The 15,726-nt window shown below is 50.9% G+C and overlaps 6 protein-coding genes across 6 annotated transcripts; 4 read left to right on the top strand and 2 right to left on the bottom strand.

The window, feature by feature from the left end:
* Position 1: 1 nt before the first annotated feature.
* On the top strand, positions 2–1,141 carry M430DRAFT_43518 (hypothetical protein; the record flags this gene model as incomplete). The annotated part of the gene is made up of 2 exons (XM_024867626.1): positions 2–106; positions 166–1,141. 2 exons carry the CDS (start codon positions 2–4, stop codon positions 940–942), a joined length of 882 nt encoding a protein of 293 aa, XP_024719877.1. The 3' UTR covers positions 943–1,141.
* A 329-nt stretch (positions 1,142–1,470) lies between these two features.
* M430DRAFT_59892 (hypothetical protein) lies at positions 1,471–3,568 on the top strand (the record flags this gene model as incomplete). The annotated part of the gene is made up of 5 exons (XM_024868828.1): positions 1,471–2,022; positions 2,066–2,657; positions 2,702–3,315; positions 3,354–3,493; positions 3,539–3,568. The coding sequence occupies exons 1-5, from the start codon at positions 1,680–1,682 to the stop codon at positions 3,566–3,568; spliced, it is 1,719 nt and encodes a 572-aa protein (XP_024719876.1). The 5' UTR covers positions 1,471–1,679.
* Positions 3,569–3,843: 275 nt separating this feature from the next.
* Positions 3,844–5,958, bottom strand: M430DRAFT_67857 (hypothetical protein). Its single transcript, XM_024869312.1, has 2 exons — positions 5,620–5,958; positions 3,844–5,569 (listed from the first exon to the last, which is right to left on the bottom strand). The coding sequence occupies exons 1-2, from the start codon at positions 5,887–5,889 to the stop codon at positions 4,232–4,234; spliced, it is 1,608 nt and encodes a 535-aa protein (XP_024719875.1). The 5' UTR covers positions 5,890–5,958; the 3' UTR covers positions 3,844–4,231.
* Positions 5,959–6,695: 737 nt separating this feature from the next.
* On the top strand, positions 6,696–8,687 carry M430DRAFT_20575 (hypothetical protein; the record flags this gene model as incomplete). Its single annotated transcript, XM_024864327.1, has 3 exons — positions 6,696–6,702; positions 6,762–7,513; positions 7,563–8,687. The coding sequence occupies 3 exons, from the start codon at positions 6,696–6,698 to the stop codon at positions 8,685–8,687; spliced, it is 1,884 nt and encodes a 627-aa protein (XP_024719874.1).
* Positions 8,688–8,795: 108 nt separating this feature from the next.
* On the bottom strand, positions 8,796–10,948 carry M430DRAFT_142838 (hypothetical protein). Its single transcript, XM_024862785.1, has 4 exons — positions 10,455–10,948; positions 9,989–10,404; positions 9,186–9,940; positions 8,796–9,097 (listed from the first exon to the last, which is right to left on the bottom strand). The coding sequence occupies exons 1-4, from the start codon at positions 10,728–10,730 to the stop codon at positions 8,937–8,939; spliced, it is 1,608 nt and encodes a 535-aa protein (XP_024719873.1). The 5' UTR covers positions 10,731–10,948; the 3' UTR covers positions 8,796–8,936.
* Positions 10,949–13,231: 2,283 nt separating this feature from the next.
* On the top strand, positions 13,232–15,614 carry M430DRAFT_67853 (hypothetical protein). Its single transcript, XM_024869311.1, has 3 exons — positions 13,232–13,421; positions 13,534–13,913; positions 13,964–15,614. Exons 2-3 carry the CDS (start codon positions 13,644–13,646, stop codon positions 15,122–15,124), a joined length of 1,431 nt encoding a protein of 476 aa, XP_024719872.1. The 5' UTR covers positions 13,232–13,421; positions 13,534–13,643; the 3' UTR covers positions 15,125–15,614.
* The last annotated feature ends 112 nt before the right edge of the window (positions 15,615–15,726 follow it).

The following is a 15,726-nucleotide window of genomic DNA, read 5'->3' as shown; positions in this document are numbered from 1 at the left end:
GATGGCGCAGCCCTTCGTTATGGCGAGACAGCCTCTTGCAGAGACTGATAGCAATGTGAACGTCCTGGGTGCAGCTACCACACGTATAGATCTGACAAAGCCTAAGGTATAGCCGTAGGGGTCCCGCGTGTGAACCAGGCTTGCTAACGGCCTGAGACTTCTCAGCCCGGCAAAGCCACTAAACGCAAGGCTTCAGAGATTGAAGAGCCCCAGAATCTCCCTGAAATCGACAGTGATGATCCACGCCTGCGTTACGTCACTGACAATTGTGACCAGGTGCGGCGCAAGATTCGCGCCTACCTTGGCTCCGGGGAGATGAACGTCGGTGAATTCGCCAAGGCTGTCGGATCTAGCAATAGGTCATACAATACATTTATGACACAGAATGGTCCGGACAAGGGCCGTGGCTGTGATTTCTACTTTGCGGCATTCCGGTTCTTCAAAAAGCGTGAGTTGCAGGGCCTGAAGATGCCGAAGAAGAAGGTCAAGAAGGCCGACGAGGACAAGAAGAACGATGTCTCTGGTATCCATCTCGATGGCGAAGAAGAGGGTGAAGTTCCGATCTTCGAGACCTGTGACGAGGTTAGAAGGAAGATCGAAGCCCACCTTCGGGACCCCAACGTTACTCAAGCTGGGTTCTTGCGCGAGATCGCGAAGACGTTCCCGGAGGAGAGAAAGTTACAAGCACAAATGTTGCAGACTTTTCTGAGTAAGAAGGGTCCTAGTGCTGGGAATACCTCTGCGATATTCTACGCGTCGTATGTCTTCTTCGAAAAGCTGCGTCTCCGGGACGGGAGGCCAAAGTCTAAGCACAGGGAGGACATGGAGGAGATTTATCCCATAGGATTTGATCGAAAGAGACGTGACGATGTTTTCTTCTTACCTGCTGGAGCCTTAGAGGCTCCATATGAGGACAAGTACGGTCAGATACATTTTCTGTGACGGATCTAGATTCGGATCTAGATTTGACTATTGATATGGGCGATATCTTGAGGCTCATGATGTCTATTGTGCGTTTCTTGGATGGACATCTGTTCGGGTTGAGCTTTTTTTCTATCTTTGTTGCCTTGTACAATATTTATTGTGCTAGTAATGCATCCAAGATTCCCAGGGTGCGTTGCAGTTGTTTATTCTATCAAGGAATGGTCGGTCGTAGACTCGCATTGGTTGGCTTCTTCAGTAAGCAGGCATCAGCCATAAACTTTGGTCAGTGAGAGACTCATGCTGCATAGGTTCTTAAGAGGCTATCTATTCTGGGTATAGAGAAAGAAGAGGGCTAGGGAATCCAGAATATGAGGCTTGGTTGCCGTATTCGAATATCTTGGGTATATTTCATCCTATTTGAATTTCATACTTCCCCGGTCTGAATTATTCCACCTAGCATTTCCTTCGTCTCAATTTGACGGGCCGATGATTCTCCATATCCTGGATATCTACAGGGAATGTTTCTGGGAAACGGGGAGAACAAATGCGGGGAACTGGTTGGGGTAATCGGCGGTTCTATCAGGCCGAACAGCTGCGCCGTACGATTCACGTCAACACCAGGGATTACGCTGATACGGAATAATTCTGAGCGCATGCCATGTAAAAAGAGTGTCGCTACCTTCGATATGAGTTCCCTCGCTCTCGTCCTTTTCACGGTCATCACCTAGAGAGCTGTAGCTCTGCTTCTTTTCATCATGTTACTCTGCCGGGACAGTTCAGTTCTCTTTCTTGCGACAACCCTCCTTGCCATTTGTCACGCTTCAGTCTTGGAGTTCGACTATCTCATAGTCGGCGCCGGGCCCAGTGGTCTCACATTAGCAAATCGGCTTTCAGAGCTTCCAAACATCACCGTCGCAGTAATCGAAGCGGGAGGAGAGGTATACAACAACCCGAATGTGACGATCATTGAGGACTTCACCCTCGCTGAAGGGACATCAATTGATTGGCAGTATGAATCAACGAATCAGACCTACGCCGCAGGGCAGAGGATCGCATATCATTCCGGCAAGGCTCTTGGCGGCTGCAGCACGATCAACGGTAAGGATGCTGTTTTAGGAGGAGCGCCAGCTAATTAGGAAAGGGATGACATATATTCGTGCCGAGAAGGCTCAGATTGATGCCTGGGAAACCATTGGAAACAAAGGTTGGAACTGGGCGAATCTGATTCCGTACTATAAGAAGAGTGAGCATTTTGATGCTCCTACTGCCGCGCAGACCAGAGCTGGGGCGTCGTACATTGCTGTAGATCATGGCAGAGATGGCCCACTGAAGGTTGGATATCCCTATGGCCTGCTGAACGGGACATTGCACGAACAAGTTGGACAAGCCTGGGGGGCTTTGGGGATTCCTCATAATTCCGATGTGAACGGAGGAAGCGTGCGTGGCTTTACTGTGTGGCAAAGCACCGTTGACCGAGAAGCCAACGTCCGGGAGGATGCCGGAAGAGCGTATTATTACCCAGTTCAAAGTCGTCCAAATCTTTCTGTGTTCCTCAACACAACTGTGAATCGAATTGTTTGGAAGGATGGTGATGAAGTTATTGCGAAAGGAGTTGAGGTGACTTCTAAGAATTGCAGTGTAAGTTCCCTGAACGCAAGGAAGGAGGTAATTCTTTCAGCTGGATCATTGAGATCTCCAGCTCTTCTTGAGCTTTCGGGAATTGGAAATCCAGCGTGCGTTTTCCTTCTCGAGACGTAGACAAAGCTGATGACTACAGGATATTGAGCAAGTACGGGATTCCCACCAAAGTAGATCTTCCTGGAGTAGGAGAGAATCTCCAAGATCAGCCAAATACCGCTATTGTTCTCCAAACTAATACCACGTATAATGGGACCACGGGATACGTTGCTTTTAGCTCTGCCTCGGACTTCTTTGGAAACGTACCCAATAACAGCATCGCAGATTGGGCTTTACAAGTATCCAACGCCGTCAATAATTCTGTAAACGCATCTGCCCTCGAATATCTATTCAAAGTTCAACTTGGCCTCATTTCGCAGGGTGTCCCTGACGCCGAAACGATCATCGGCACAACTGTAGAAGTAGGAGGAGTACCAAGGGCCATCTTGGCTTCTGCCTTCTGGCTGCTCATGCCGTTCTCTCGAGGGAACGTCCACATAAGCTCACCAGACCCATCAGTCTATCCACAAATCAACCCCAACTATTTCCTGATTGACTTCGACCTCGCCATACAGATTGCAATCGCCAAATGGGCGCGGAGGTTCTGGGCGACGCAGCCCGTGAGTGCCTTCACAGCCGAAATATCTCCTGGGTTCGAGGTTGTCCCTGCCAATGCGACCGATGAGCAGTGGGGAAGTTGGATCAAACAGTCATGTAAGTTGGCTTCGATTATCTGGAGACATGTCTGACAGATCTAGGTTCGGCCAACTCTCATCCGCTGGGGACGGCGGCAATGATGCCGAAGAAGCTGGGCGGGGTGGTGGATGCTCAGTTGAAGGTTTATGGCACGGGAAATGTGCGCGTGGTGGATGCTTCGGTGATGCCGTTTCAAGTGAGTGGACACCTGACAAGTACGCTGTATGCTATTGCAGAGAAGGCAGCAGATATGATCAAGGAGGAGATGTAGAAGCCCAAATATAAGAAATATTATTCCTCATATGCTTATCATAATGCAATCATGAATAACCTAAGTCCAGTTAGGACCCGTCGAAGACAAAGGGGTTCTCGCTTACCTATTCACCCATTCACCCCCCTTGTTTTAAAAGACAAAAACGCATACTTGTATACGAGAAAAGCTGCCTCAAAGCTAGGAACACAACTCCACTACCATGACAGTATAAACAGGAACCTAGGACTCAAGACCAATAAAGAAAATCTTCTCTCCATTGGCGCGCGCAAGTTACTTGGGAAAATCCTGGGGTGAAATTGGCCTCCTGGATACCTTATCTAACGACCTCTAATCTTTCCCTATTCTTCACTCTCTGCTCAACCGCAACCATAGGACAGCTTTCAGGGATTACCACAGAAGTTCGGTCTCCCAATGTCCCGGTCATCATATCTAGTCCAGGATCTTAGCCTTTCCGAATCTCATCCCCATATCTCCTACTCCATCCCATTTCCTTTATAGAGATCCAATATCGAGCTCCAATCAGAAAAACCCCGTGATAGTGAGTCTCAATGTGAGGATAGGGAGATATAGACTCGGTAATAGATGAAGGGATAACGTTCAAGAGAAGGCAAAATTCTATTTTTTATGGAAAAGGAATCCGAACGCATTTTTGGGTATATTTTAACTCTGCTTACTCGTCCGCCGCCTCGTCTTCCACGCTTTCACCTCCTTCAACACGCCCATCACGAGAGGGACGCCAATGGGACCCAGCAACGGCAGGTAAACTGCTACCTTGTGTTCGTCTGGAAAATATACTTGGCCAACCATACTCTTTTCGAAGAAGGCCTTCTCCGCCGCCTCCTCGGCAATCCGTGCATTTTCCAACCCTCCCTGTCCGCCCAGCCCGTCGCATGTCTTGCGGAGGTGTTCAATAGTCGTATAAACTCCGTCTGCTACGCTTCGAGGAATACTTATCGATGGCAGGGCTATCGTTAGACGAGCGAGACTTCCCAAAGTGCCACTCGCTTTCAACAGTAAGCTTGCACTGCGGACGCGGACCAATGTCATCAGGCGCAAGGGAAGGGAGCCGGATTCAGGAGCTCCCAGTAAGGACATGAGTTGGTTGGAAAAGGTGAGCATGGCTGGTCGGAGATCAGACACGTCAGATTGGATGACGACTCCGCCCCATTGAGGGATGAGCCAACTCTTTCCGCCGCCTTCGACCTCCATATCTCCCACGTACACAATGAAATTGATCGTGGGAGCCCCACCAATGCTCGGGCTCAAAGGCCACTCTGCAGCATTGATGAACCCACTCAGATCTTCTTTCTTTAAGATGTTCCCGCTAACCCCTGGAGTCGCGTACAACTGAACCTGTGTATCAATTGTAAAATTGCTTATCGCCGAGAAGCTTTGGAGCAATGGCTTCATGTGATCCTCCAATGCGGCCTCGATATCCCAGCTCGAAGGGGTGGCGGTCGGCGTGAAGAGCGAGAAAGTCAAATGGTATGTTCTCGAGTATTTCATGGATCGCGTAGTCCATTTCGCTAGGGACTCTGCCACATTTGGGGCAAGAGCTTTCGGGCTCCGTTCTGGCGGTGCAGAACTTGTAGAGAGGAGATAGGCAATCATGGCCTGTTCCTCAGCGAAAATCTGCCTTAGTGTATTCGCAATGAATGTGGCCAATGAGGACGAGGACGAGGAGCTGGTCGGTATTTGGTTCGGGGTATAATAGATGTCCAGTATTGGAGAGTATTTCTGGAGATCTGCTTGGATTGAATCGCCCTTCAATAGCCTGATAGTCAGCGCTAGCTCTTCATCCGCAGCTGTAGTCGACAGTTCATTCGCGTTTGATGAGGCATTGGCAGGCGGGGAGAGCTGCAGTCGAAGATGATGTGCGGAGAAGTCATTCAAGTCGTCTAGAGCATGTTGAGTAGTCCGCAGAAGATTCTGTGCTTCGTGATCTTGGAGGGAATCGGCCTCGATAGATATTCGGAGTGGGAAGACTGGTCTACACGCCTGATGCTGTCAGCTTCTGGTTAGGTTAAAAAGAGCGGAATGCGACATACTCTGCCATCTGCCCAATCCATCATCTCATCCATTGGGAGAGGCGCCCTGTATATTGACGTTGTCTTCCACCATATTGGCAGACCCAGAAAGATTATAATGGCCCAGAAAGAGGAGAGGACCAAGTATCGCAATCGTATACTTTCTGGCCGCTCAGGAGGTGGTTCTTTCCTTGCCGACGCGACATCTACCGCGTTCGCAGGCGCAACATGATTACCTTGATCCTTGACTGTAGGATCTTGTGCTGCTGACAGTTGCGTCTCTGCGGGCATGGCGACCGAGTTGCTTGTGGTGGCATTTGACAACGTATCGAAGAGAGCCGTCGTGGCCTGCTACCCCGGTCTGGCGCGCCCCTGGAAAGAGAACCTTAGGTACCTTAGTATGAAGGTATTTTGAAGTCGGTGGTCGGCATCTTCGGCGTCCGATATCCATCTAACCGTAATGGATCCAAGCGTGAATCTCTGATATAATTGGTCCATCCGTGAGCCTCGGCTTGCCGTCATCGAGGACGCATGAGACTGCGCTCCTTGCAGGGGATCTGCAGCAGATGGCAATGTTTATAGTAATTTCCAGATTTCAATAAACCCAACTGTAATTTTGGCAGTAATATCAACCATCTCAATGTCCTCTTAAAGGCACGCGGCTTTGAATGTGATGCTGCTTGACTGCCATTGACGATATAGGGGCAGGTCCACGTCCAGCAGCAATCTCTTTCCACCTAGACTCTACGCCTTTTCCCCTGAATAAGTCGTTATAATGACAGTAACACTGTCATAACAACAGCAAGAATAATACGCAAAGATTTCCGAAAATAAAGAAGACCGACCATCTTCCAGGTTGTCCCCACAATGCAACCTGGTGGGTACGGGGTAGATCCCCCGGAAACCCCTCTAGTACTTAGCATCCCTCTCGAAATACCACGGAATGGCTCAACGTTTACATCTACAGCTTCTGCGGGGTCCCTCCTCAATACCTACACTCCAACCTCAATCGATCGATCAATCACAAATCAATCAATCATAACCTCAATTCTGTACTGTGTTACGCTCCTTCCGCGCGCCCCTCCCGAGGTTCCACGATGCCAGGTAAAAAAGACCCTGCTTGTCCCCAGCCCTTTCAGCAGCTGCTCACTATATCTAATCAGTTCCGCTGGCGCTGGCGGCCCCAGCTGCCGTTGCAGGCCTAGCATACCTCAATGCCAAAACATCCTTCACCTACGATTGTCGCACTATTGGCAGCGCCTTCAAAGCCCGTTTCTCCACCGTCATCAAGGAAAAGAAGGATCGCCTGAATCTCTTCTATACTCTGGAGGAGCATGCCCAAGGAAAGCATGCAGATGAGGTCTTCCTCATCTTCAACCGACGGTCATGGACCTACAAGGAGACCTATGAGACAGTCTTGAAATATGGGACCTGGCTCAAGACAAAACACAACGTCCAACCCAAGCAGATTGTGGCCATTGATTTCATGAATTCGGACAAGTTTATTTTCATCTGGTTTGGATTGTGGAGTATTGGTGCAAAGCCGGCTTTTATCAATTACAGCCTTACTGGAAAGGCGCTGGAGCACTGCATTCGAGTATCCACGGCACGCCTGATCCTCATCGACCCCCAGATCGAGAAGAACGTCACTCAAGAAGTCCGCAACGACCTGCCCGATGTAGAATTCGAGCTCTTCTCCCCGGAGCTGGAGGCAGAGGTCATGTCCCTGGTAGGTGTTCGGGAACCCGATTCAGCACGTTCTGAAGACAAGGCACGAAACATGGCCAAGCTCGTCTTCACGAGCGGTACTACTGGGCTTCCAAAGCCAGCAATCGTTAGCTGGGACAAGGCCAATACTGGAGCAGCGATGGTCCCGAGCTGGATGTCATATGGCAGGCCAGATGTGTTCTACACTGTGAGATTCCTCTCCCTATTTATATACCTCTGGTGCTGACAACATACAGTGCATGCCCCTCTATCACACGTCTGCTGCTCTTCTTTGCGTCCTTTCGGTTCTCCATTGCGGGGCAACAGTTGCTCTCGGAAGGCAATTCTCTAAAAAGACCTTCTGGGCCGATTGCCGTGATTCGAAAGCTACAATAATCCAGTATGTCGGCGAGACCTGTCGATATCTTCTGACTGCTCCCCCTCAAGTGGATCCCACGACTGGCGAGAACCTCGACAAAAAGCATTCCGTGCGCATGGCCTTCGGTAACGGTCTCCGGCCAGACATATGGAACCGCTTCAAGGAGCGATTCGGGATCGAAACCATAGCCGAGTTCTATGCGGCCACGGAAGGTTCATCCAGCTCCTGGAATTACTCCCGGAACGATTTCTCCAAAGGCGCCATTGGGCGAAACGGGTTTCTCGGCTGGTTGTTCCTGAGAAATTCGTGGCATATCGTTGAGCTGGACTGGGAAACCGAGACACCGTGGCGCGACCCGAAGACTGGTTTCTGCAAGAAGGTGAAGACGGGAGAGCCGGGCGAGATGCTGTTCAAGCTGGATGAGAAGGACATCGGGAGCAAGTTTCAAGGATACTTTAACAATACCAAGTCGACCGAAGGGAAGGTTATCAGAAACGTCTTCGTCAAAGGGGATGCCTATTTCCGAACGGGCGACGTGATATCCTGGGACGCCGAGGGCCGTCTTTACTTCAACGACCGGATCGGCGATACCTTCAGATGGAAGAGCGAGAACGTCTCAACCAGCGAGGTTTCCGAGGCGCTCAGCGGCCACCCCGCTGTCCACGAGGCCAACGTCTACGGCGTGCAGCTGCCCAACCACGACGGGCGCGCCGGCTGTGTTGCGCTCGTCCTGGCCGAGGAGCCTAGTGAGAAGCTCCTCTCCTCGTTAGCTGCGCACGCCCTCGCTACGCTTCCCCGATTCGCCGTCCCGCTGTTCGTGCGCCTGACAAAGGAGATGCAGACGACGGGCACCAACAAGCAGCAGAAGCACGTGTTGAGATCCCAGGGGGTAGACCCTTCGAAGACGGGAGATGACGAGGTGTTCTGGTTGAAGGGTAACGCGTATGTCAGGTTCGGACCCAAGGATTGGGAAATGTTAAGGGCCGGGGATGTGAGGTTGTAACAAGCTTTGAGACAGTGCTTGCTGTAAATACCATAAGTACTAATTGTATTCGTTATGACCGAAACGCCAGCCATCCGAACATCAACAGGACAAGTATGGGTAGGTCAGGTAACGAGGGCAGTTCTAGCGAGCGCCTTGTATTAAAAAGCTCATGGATATCATGGATATATTACAGTAATTGCACTACCAAGTCCCTGAACCCCCCTTAAAATTATACCCATTTCTATATTACCCGCTTACGGAACACGTTTAAGCCAAAGCCTTCGCGGCTCTCTGCTCCCGGATCGACGCCCCCTTCCAGTGGATGAAGATCATGGGCAGGAGCGCGCATACAGCCACGATGCCCACCAGCAAGCCTGCGCTGCCGTCGAGTCCCAGGTTCTTGAACATGTCTGGGAACCAGAAGGGTCCTATTTCTCGTTAGCGCCACTCGCAGCGTACTTCCCGAAAATGGGGTGAAGGGAGAAAGGGGGGAGTGAGGGTGAAATCAAGACGTACCGATGAATCCCCAGGTGTTCCTGATGATATTAATGAACACCCCAATGCTAGCCGCATGTTCATGATGGCAATCCACCGCATAGGTTACCAAAACCGTGGTAATAACCTGGTTCCCGAACGCCGCAATGGCCATTCCCACGACCGGGGTCACGTTATACGCGTGGATCTTCTCCGCCTGCACCAGGAATACCACAAGACCACAGATCACTGTCGCAAAGCCGGGGTATGAGAGCCAGAGGCGATGCTCGGGGGGCGCATGGCGTGACTGGCCTAGCTGCGCGCTCTTGCGCCGCATCCAGAAATCACTGCCACGCCCACCGACTATTTCTCCTAGCACGGACCCGATGATGATGCCAATATATTGCAGGCCGAGCTGCTGGGCATTGAAGCCGAACTTGGCAGCGAAGATCTGGGGGATCTCGACCGTCGTTAGGACGCTGGCGAAGTTGAAGACGATGGAGTAGGCGACGGCAGGGATCAGAATATTCGGGTAGGTAAAGAGAATAATGGGCGTAAGGAAGGAGCGGAGGCTCAGTGGTTCAGGGCCGATCTTCCCGAAGTTGAGGTATTTGCGCTGGAAATCAGATTTGGTACTAGGAGCCTGGACACGGTCGCGCACGTAGAGCGTTTCAGGGGAGAAGAAGAAATAGAGGATGAATTGAACCCCGTTGGTTATGGCGAGGATCCAATATATCCATGTCCAAGTGTGGGTATGGTAGGCTACGAAGCCCATAATGAAAGGACCTGTAGGAGGTCTGCAATTGTCAGCAGGAGCAAGACGTGATAACAGCAAGAAGAATTACCCAAGAGTAACCATCAATGTCCAAATCCCCATCTTCTGACCCCGCTCCTTCGCGAAGAACGTCTCCGTGACCACAGCACTACTAATAGCAATAGCCGGTGAAATAAAGAATGCGACCAATAATCTTGTCACCACCTGCGCACCATAGCTATGAGTCTTTGCGCAGCCTATGTTGCAAATCATTGAACCAAAAGTGGATATCAACCAGATCGGTCTACGACCATACCGATTAGAGAGGGGTTTCCAGAAGGCGGGAGACCAGCCCAACAACAGAATTTGAATGCTTGTAAAGTAGGACGCTTGTGTGAGGGATACGCCGAACTCAACGGACAGCTGTTCAAAGGCAGGAGTTACACCCGCAGCTGTAAAGGTTGTCATCATTGCGTGAAATGCGACGAGGAACAGGTTGACATTTTTCTACAGTGATCAGCTTTGCCAAATGGTCTGAAGGATGCACGACGTAATACCTTCCAAGATGGCCAATTGAGCGGATCTGCAGGATCCATGGATGGTAACGGGCTGAGATCAGTTGTCCCATGCCGCGATATCAAGTACTCCTTATGCTCGGGACTCAGGTGTTCAGCAGGGCCATCCTCCAGGTTGCTGGCATGCTTGAACGAAGCTGCCTCTTTTCCCACCTCCCCATTGCTTTCCACATGAACAGCTCCGTTTGGCGAGGTAGCTGGCGGTGCTGCCACATCCTCCCTGAACTGCTGCTCTGATATTACCTGCTTGTCATCCATGATCTCGGCGCTGGCTGACTTGGACTTAGAGATAGGAATGGAGAAAGAGCTCTCAGTAATATGGAATGGGACGCGGTGCTCTTAAGTGTGCGACGGTGCACAGGGGCGGGCTAGCACGCCGCACGCGCCGAAACATAGTGGAGCCCCATCTCTAGGCCCCATGGAGTCAAGACCCAGAACTTTCTAGTGCCCATGGGGTCTGTTGGACGTGTTGCGGGGCACAGCTCGAGGTAAATAACTAAATAAAACGACCTGCGTATGGAGTGAAGAGCCCCCATGCTGGCGCTTCCGGGATGGGCAGAATCTAGGGCGGTCAGAAGCGGCAGAATCCTGTTCTGCGGACACAGATATACCGACATCGTGAACCGAGACCGCGAGCTTCTAAACCTGAGGCGGGGTGAACCTCGGCTAGACGGTCTAGCAGCATGAAGAAGGTCAAGTCAGGATTATGGAGTAGCAGTAGCCTACAACGCGGAGAAGTGTTACTTGCTGGCAGCTTTGCTCCACCGAAGGGAATATGCGGACCACTGAGGGCGGGGGACGACCGGCTTGATAGTGGATACACCCCAGGAAAGGAAACCTTGGGCCGGGGAACAGGCCCACAATATCTATCAAGCATTGGTCAAGTGGTTTGAATCACTTGAACATCGATTCGACAGTGACATCCAGGCTTGAGATCGAGCATCTCTATGGCGTTACGCTAACGGCGAGATCCTTTTGCTTGTTCTGTGGCATCTTTAGCCTACCAAGCCTTCAACAGGGTTTTCAAGCCAAGGGGGTTTCTCCGATGGGTTTTCCCCATCCCTGCCCTCTCTCTGTACCCCAGACGCCCATAAACATACCAAATTTTTTTTTCTTCTTTGCGTTATAGATGTACTACTAGCTTTCAATCCTCACCCTCTTCCTCCTCGGATTCCCCATATCTTAAATCCATCGAAAATTGCGCATTTCCAATTGCGAGGTACAATCTGGGTCGCTTGAGTCTTGAGGAAATCCAGGAGTTGGTTTCGCCCAAGGTTGTGAAATTTGCTGATGGTTCAGCATCCCAACTTTGCCAGCGTTGACAGCTGTAAAGAAGGCATAGCCTCACTCCATAGCCCGTCAAAAGGCATCGCCTGAAGTTTGAACACCGCCTAGCTCATCGAGATATTTTGGGCTTCAATTGGAGAGGGTTAATGATATCGAGCCGATGTTCCGTTGGTAAGTCTAGCCGTAAGGTGGCGCTGGCTGGAATCGTCGGCACGGCTGATGATGTTGCTGGATCAAAAGCGGTGTTTAGCAAGGGCGCAAACGCTTGTTGTGTTGGTAAGATTATTCGTTGTTGAGCGTGGCGCTTGAAGAATGCAAAGAGGAGCAAGACCTTTTGCGATGAGTGGGTTTGCTGGGCCATTGGAGATAGAAGGTCAATGATCGGATTTTCGACAATGGGGTTTGTCCAAGAACAGCATTTTTTCCTTGACAACACCAGGGAGAGTGGTCATGCCAGGATGTTCAGCCGTGTCTTGGCGGATAAGAACATTGCTATGGGTGTAGCTGCGCAACTAGTGCCTATCCAAAGTCCCTGTCCGGTCTGTAGCGGCTTCAACAACTTTCAGTTCCCACTGGCGAAGTCCAAGTCCCCCAACTTGCTTTCTCTCGAAGGTCGTCAAGGTAGCCATGCCGAAGCATAACAAAGAATGAAGTAAGTGCGTCAGAAGAGGTGTGAAAGAATGCAAACACGAGAAAGACAGAACGAAGGATCAACCGCAGATACATGTGAGAGGAAACTTGCGCAAAGACTGATGCAGGAAACGATGGACTTGAGTGAAAATGCACATAACAAAAACACTTTTCAATTTATAGTTCTTGAGTTTAGTGAAGTGAACACGAAAGTCGAAGAAGGTATCAGAAAGTCCTCTAGATTAGATCCTCGCTCATGATTAGTGTTCTCCATGAACGTTGTCGATTCATGGTCCTCAGGAGCTGTGTTGATCAGAGGGAAGCGAGGATTGCTGGCTGGTGATAGAAATTTCTAGGACGACACCGTATTGAATTTCCAGGTGTTTGCCTTTACCTTTATCTTTATCCTTTTCTTCTTCCCCGTTCTTTTCATCTTGCAGGATAGAATAATCGTCGTGACTGATGAGGAGATACAGTACAAGTGATCCGGCCTTGAGCGCTTTTACCCGAGGTAAGAACTCTAGAGTTAGCTTAGTAATATTGCCTTATATATCAGGTGTTTACGAGCGGTTAGCATTGCCCAATCCGGATTGTTTCTCCCATCGTGGTCGACGACAACTCGACAAATACGTACGCTGTATACAGGTGTGGGTAATGAATTGATGATTGCCACAATGTAATCCTCTGTATATACTGTACCTAGGTAGGTAGGTACATGCCTGCTGCGTGACCATTTTGACGATCGAGGGCTGTGATACGCACGTGATATAAAAACCAGTCTCTGGCCTGTAGCCAATTAGGAGGCCTTATGGGCACCAATGTCCCCCTATATCCCCTTTGTATGGACCTACATCTGACTACTATATCTATTATTATGCATAATCACACCTCTTTATACACGTCTCGATGCAATTAGAACCCCCCACACCATGCAGATTCCATCCAACTCACGCGGACCTTCATTCCTCGCAAAGCTATCTTCTATGCTACTCCTCCCCTAGATGGCATTGCTCGCTGGTACACAGTCAGCTAGTGAGCCCACCCCTTCCCACACCTACGCTATCTTATTTATGGGACAAGAATGACGGAAGATTTTGTGCCAGTCCTGCCCCGTAAGTGGAGGGGAACAGGCTAACCTCATCAGGTGGCCATTGTCAGAAGTCACTCGGTTTGACATAAGAGGCCTTAGGATAGAGCAAGATGGATCCTTAAATCGATGAGGCTGCTCACCTCTTGAACCGGTCAGCAATTGCGATGGTGGTGGTCATGAAAGGTCTCATACCGGCACCCAAGGGGCGAATTCGAAACCCCGTTGGGCACAAGTATCTCGAAGTCTTGCAGCAGACAAAAGGCTATGGCGGCTCCCAATCGTCGAGTTCCCCGTCTCCTCCGCCGCAGCAGCCGGGCCTGGATCTGTTAATACTGGGCATCACATCGGGGACGGCAATGGACGATATAGACTTCGCTTTGTGTCGGTTCACACAGGCATCCCCCGAGGCCTCCTTGTATCTCGACATCATCCAGGTATTATCCTTCACTTCCTTGGTAAGAAACAGGGCGCTCATGTTCTACAGTATGATTCCGTGGTCATGCCTTCCAAAATACGAACCGACATCCTCTCCATGCTACGAGAAGATGCCGCCCCGCCAAGTATGATGTCCCAGATGGATGCAGAAATGGGCCATACCTTTGCGAACGCCATCCACATATTCGCACATAAGCACGGGATTGCGGTGGACGATATAGATCTAATAGGTTCTGGCGGACAACTGGTCACATTGACGGGCAAGCCCCCGAGGGGACAGCACCGATCGAATATGTGCTTAGGGGAGGGGGCCGTGATATCCGCGAAGACGGGTGTCACTACGGTCTCGGATTATCGAACGGCAGAACAGGCAGTTGGAAGGCAAGGAGCACCACTATTTGCATATCTGGTGGGGTTGCTCCTACATCATCCTACACGGCTTCAAATCTGCATAACAATCGGCGGCATCACAACAGTATGTTTCATCCCGGCGGATAATCAGGGGGGGATCGATGCTATGTACGATTGGGACACAGGGCCCGGAACCAGTATTATTGATTCAGCATTCCGGCACTTTGGATATGATCCAGCAACCGACCAAGGCTCCTCGTTACTACACGGAGAGATATGCCACGAAGTCGTCCACGAGCTCCTCACAAACGATGATTACTTGCGGGCGAGGCCACCCAAGACAACGGCACGAGAGATCTATGGAGATGCGATGGCCCAGAGGATCATCACGATGTGCGCCTTCCGAGGCTGCACCCCCGCCGATACGATCGCGACCATGACACGCTTCACGTCGGCGAGTATCGCGCAGCAGATGCTGATGTACGGACCCGGCCGCGAGGCCATCAACAACGCCGACATCGTGCTCGACGGGCGCGGCATGTCCAACCCGCAACTCATAGCTGACCTGCAAGATACCTTTCCCGGAGCGAGATTCGGCTCCTTTGACAAGACGGGCGTGCCGTCAAACGCGAAGAAGGCGGTGGGCTTTGCCATGCAAGCTATGGAGGCGCTGCTGGGCAGAGCGTTGCCCGTCCCTACGAATGCGGACGTACGGAGGCCGAACACCATCACCGGAAAACTGGCGCCGGGAGTGAGATGGCGAGAGGTGATCGAGAAGAGCGTCTCGTTTGGTGGGGCGGGGAGGGGTTGGGAGGGCCTACCGGAAGTGAGAGAGTTGATTGTCAAGCAGAAGGGGTAGAAGGTCTGTCTACGCATGGGCAGGTGCTGGTTTCACGTCTCCGGATATTCCGTTGGAGTACAGGAGCTCGAGTCTTTGGCATACCCCTTACTCCGCTGATGTCCCACGGAGACAAAGACAACCGGTTCAACCGCGCGTCTCTGGAGACGACGTCTCTCCCCAGCGGAAGATGAGGAAGTAGATGCGAGCACCAATCGAATCAAGTGACCGAGCGAGCACACGAAAGCATTCCAAGAATCGAAATCCATGGACAAGGTATTCAAGAGGGGAAGGGATCAGCAAACAGCAGGTAGCACTAGACTCGTTCCCCGAGAGCGCGGCTCTTCCGAGGTAGATAGTGTGTAACTACATGGTCGAGGAAGGTATCTATCTGCAAGGACCTTCTATATGGAGGAGAGAGAGGTATCCAGAGATTGGCAATTGTAGCTACCTTATGGTACGAAGACTTGTAGTAGTTGGTAATACAAGAAGAAGAATCACTACTAGCACCTACCCATATCATTCATATCCAAGATCGCTCATCTTCAGTGTCCGGAGAGCTCCGCTAAATAGAGTCGTCGGTCAATAGCCCATCCATAATAGGGACGGAACCCAACGACCGG

The sequence above is a fragment of the Amorphotheca resinae genome, assembly GCF_003019875.1.
Source record: "Amorphotheca resinae ATCC 22711 unplaced genomic scaffold M430scaffold_8, whole genome shotgun sequence".
NCBI classification, from domain to species: Eukaryota; Fungi; Ascomycota; class Leotiomycetes; order Helotiales; family Amorphothecaceae; genus Amorphotheca; species Amorphotheca resinae.
The sequence above is the reverse complement of the archived record's forward strand: the minus strand, read 5'-3'. Positions and strand labels throughout refer to the sequence as shown.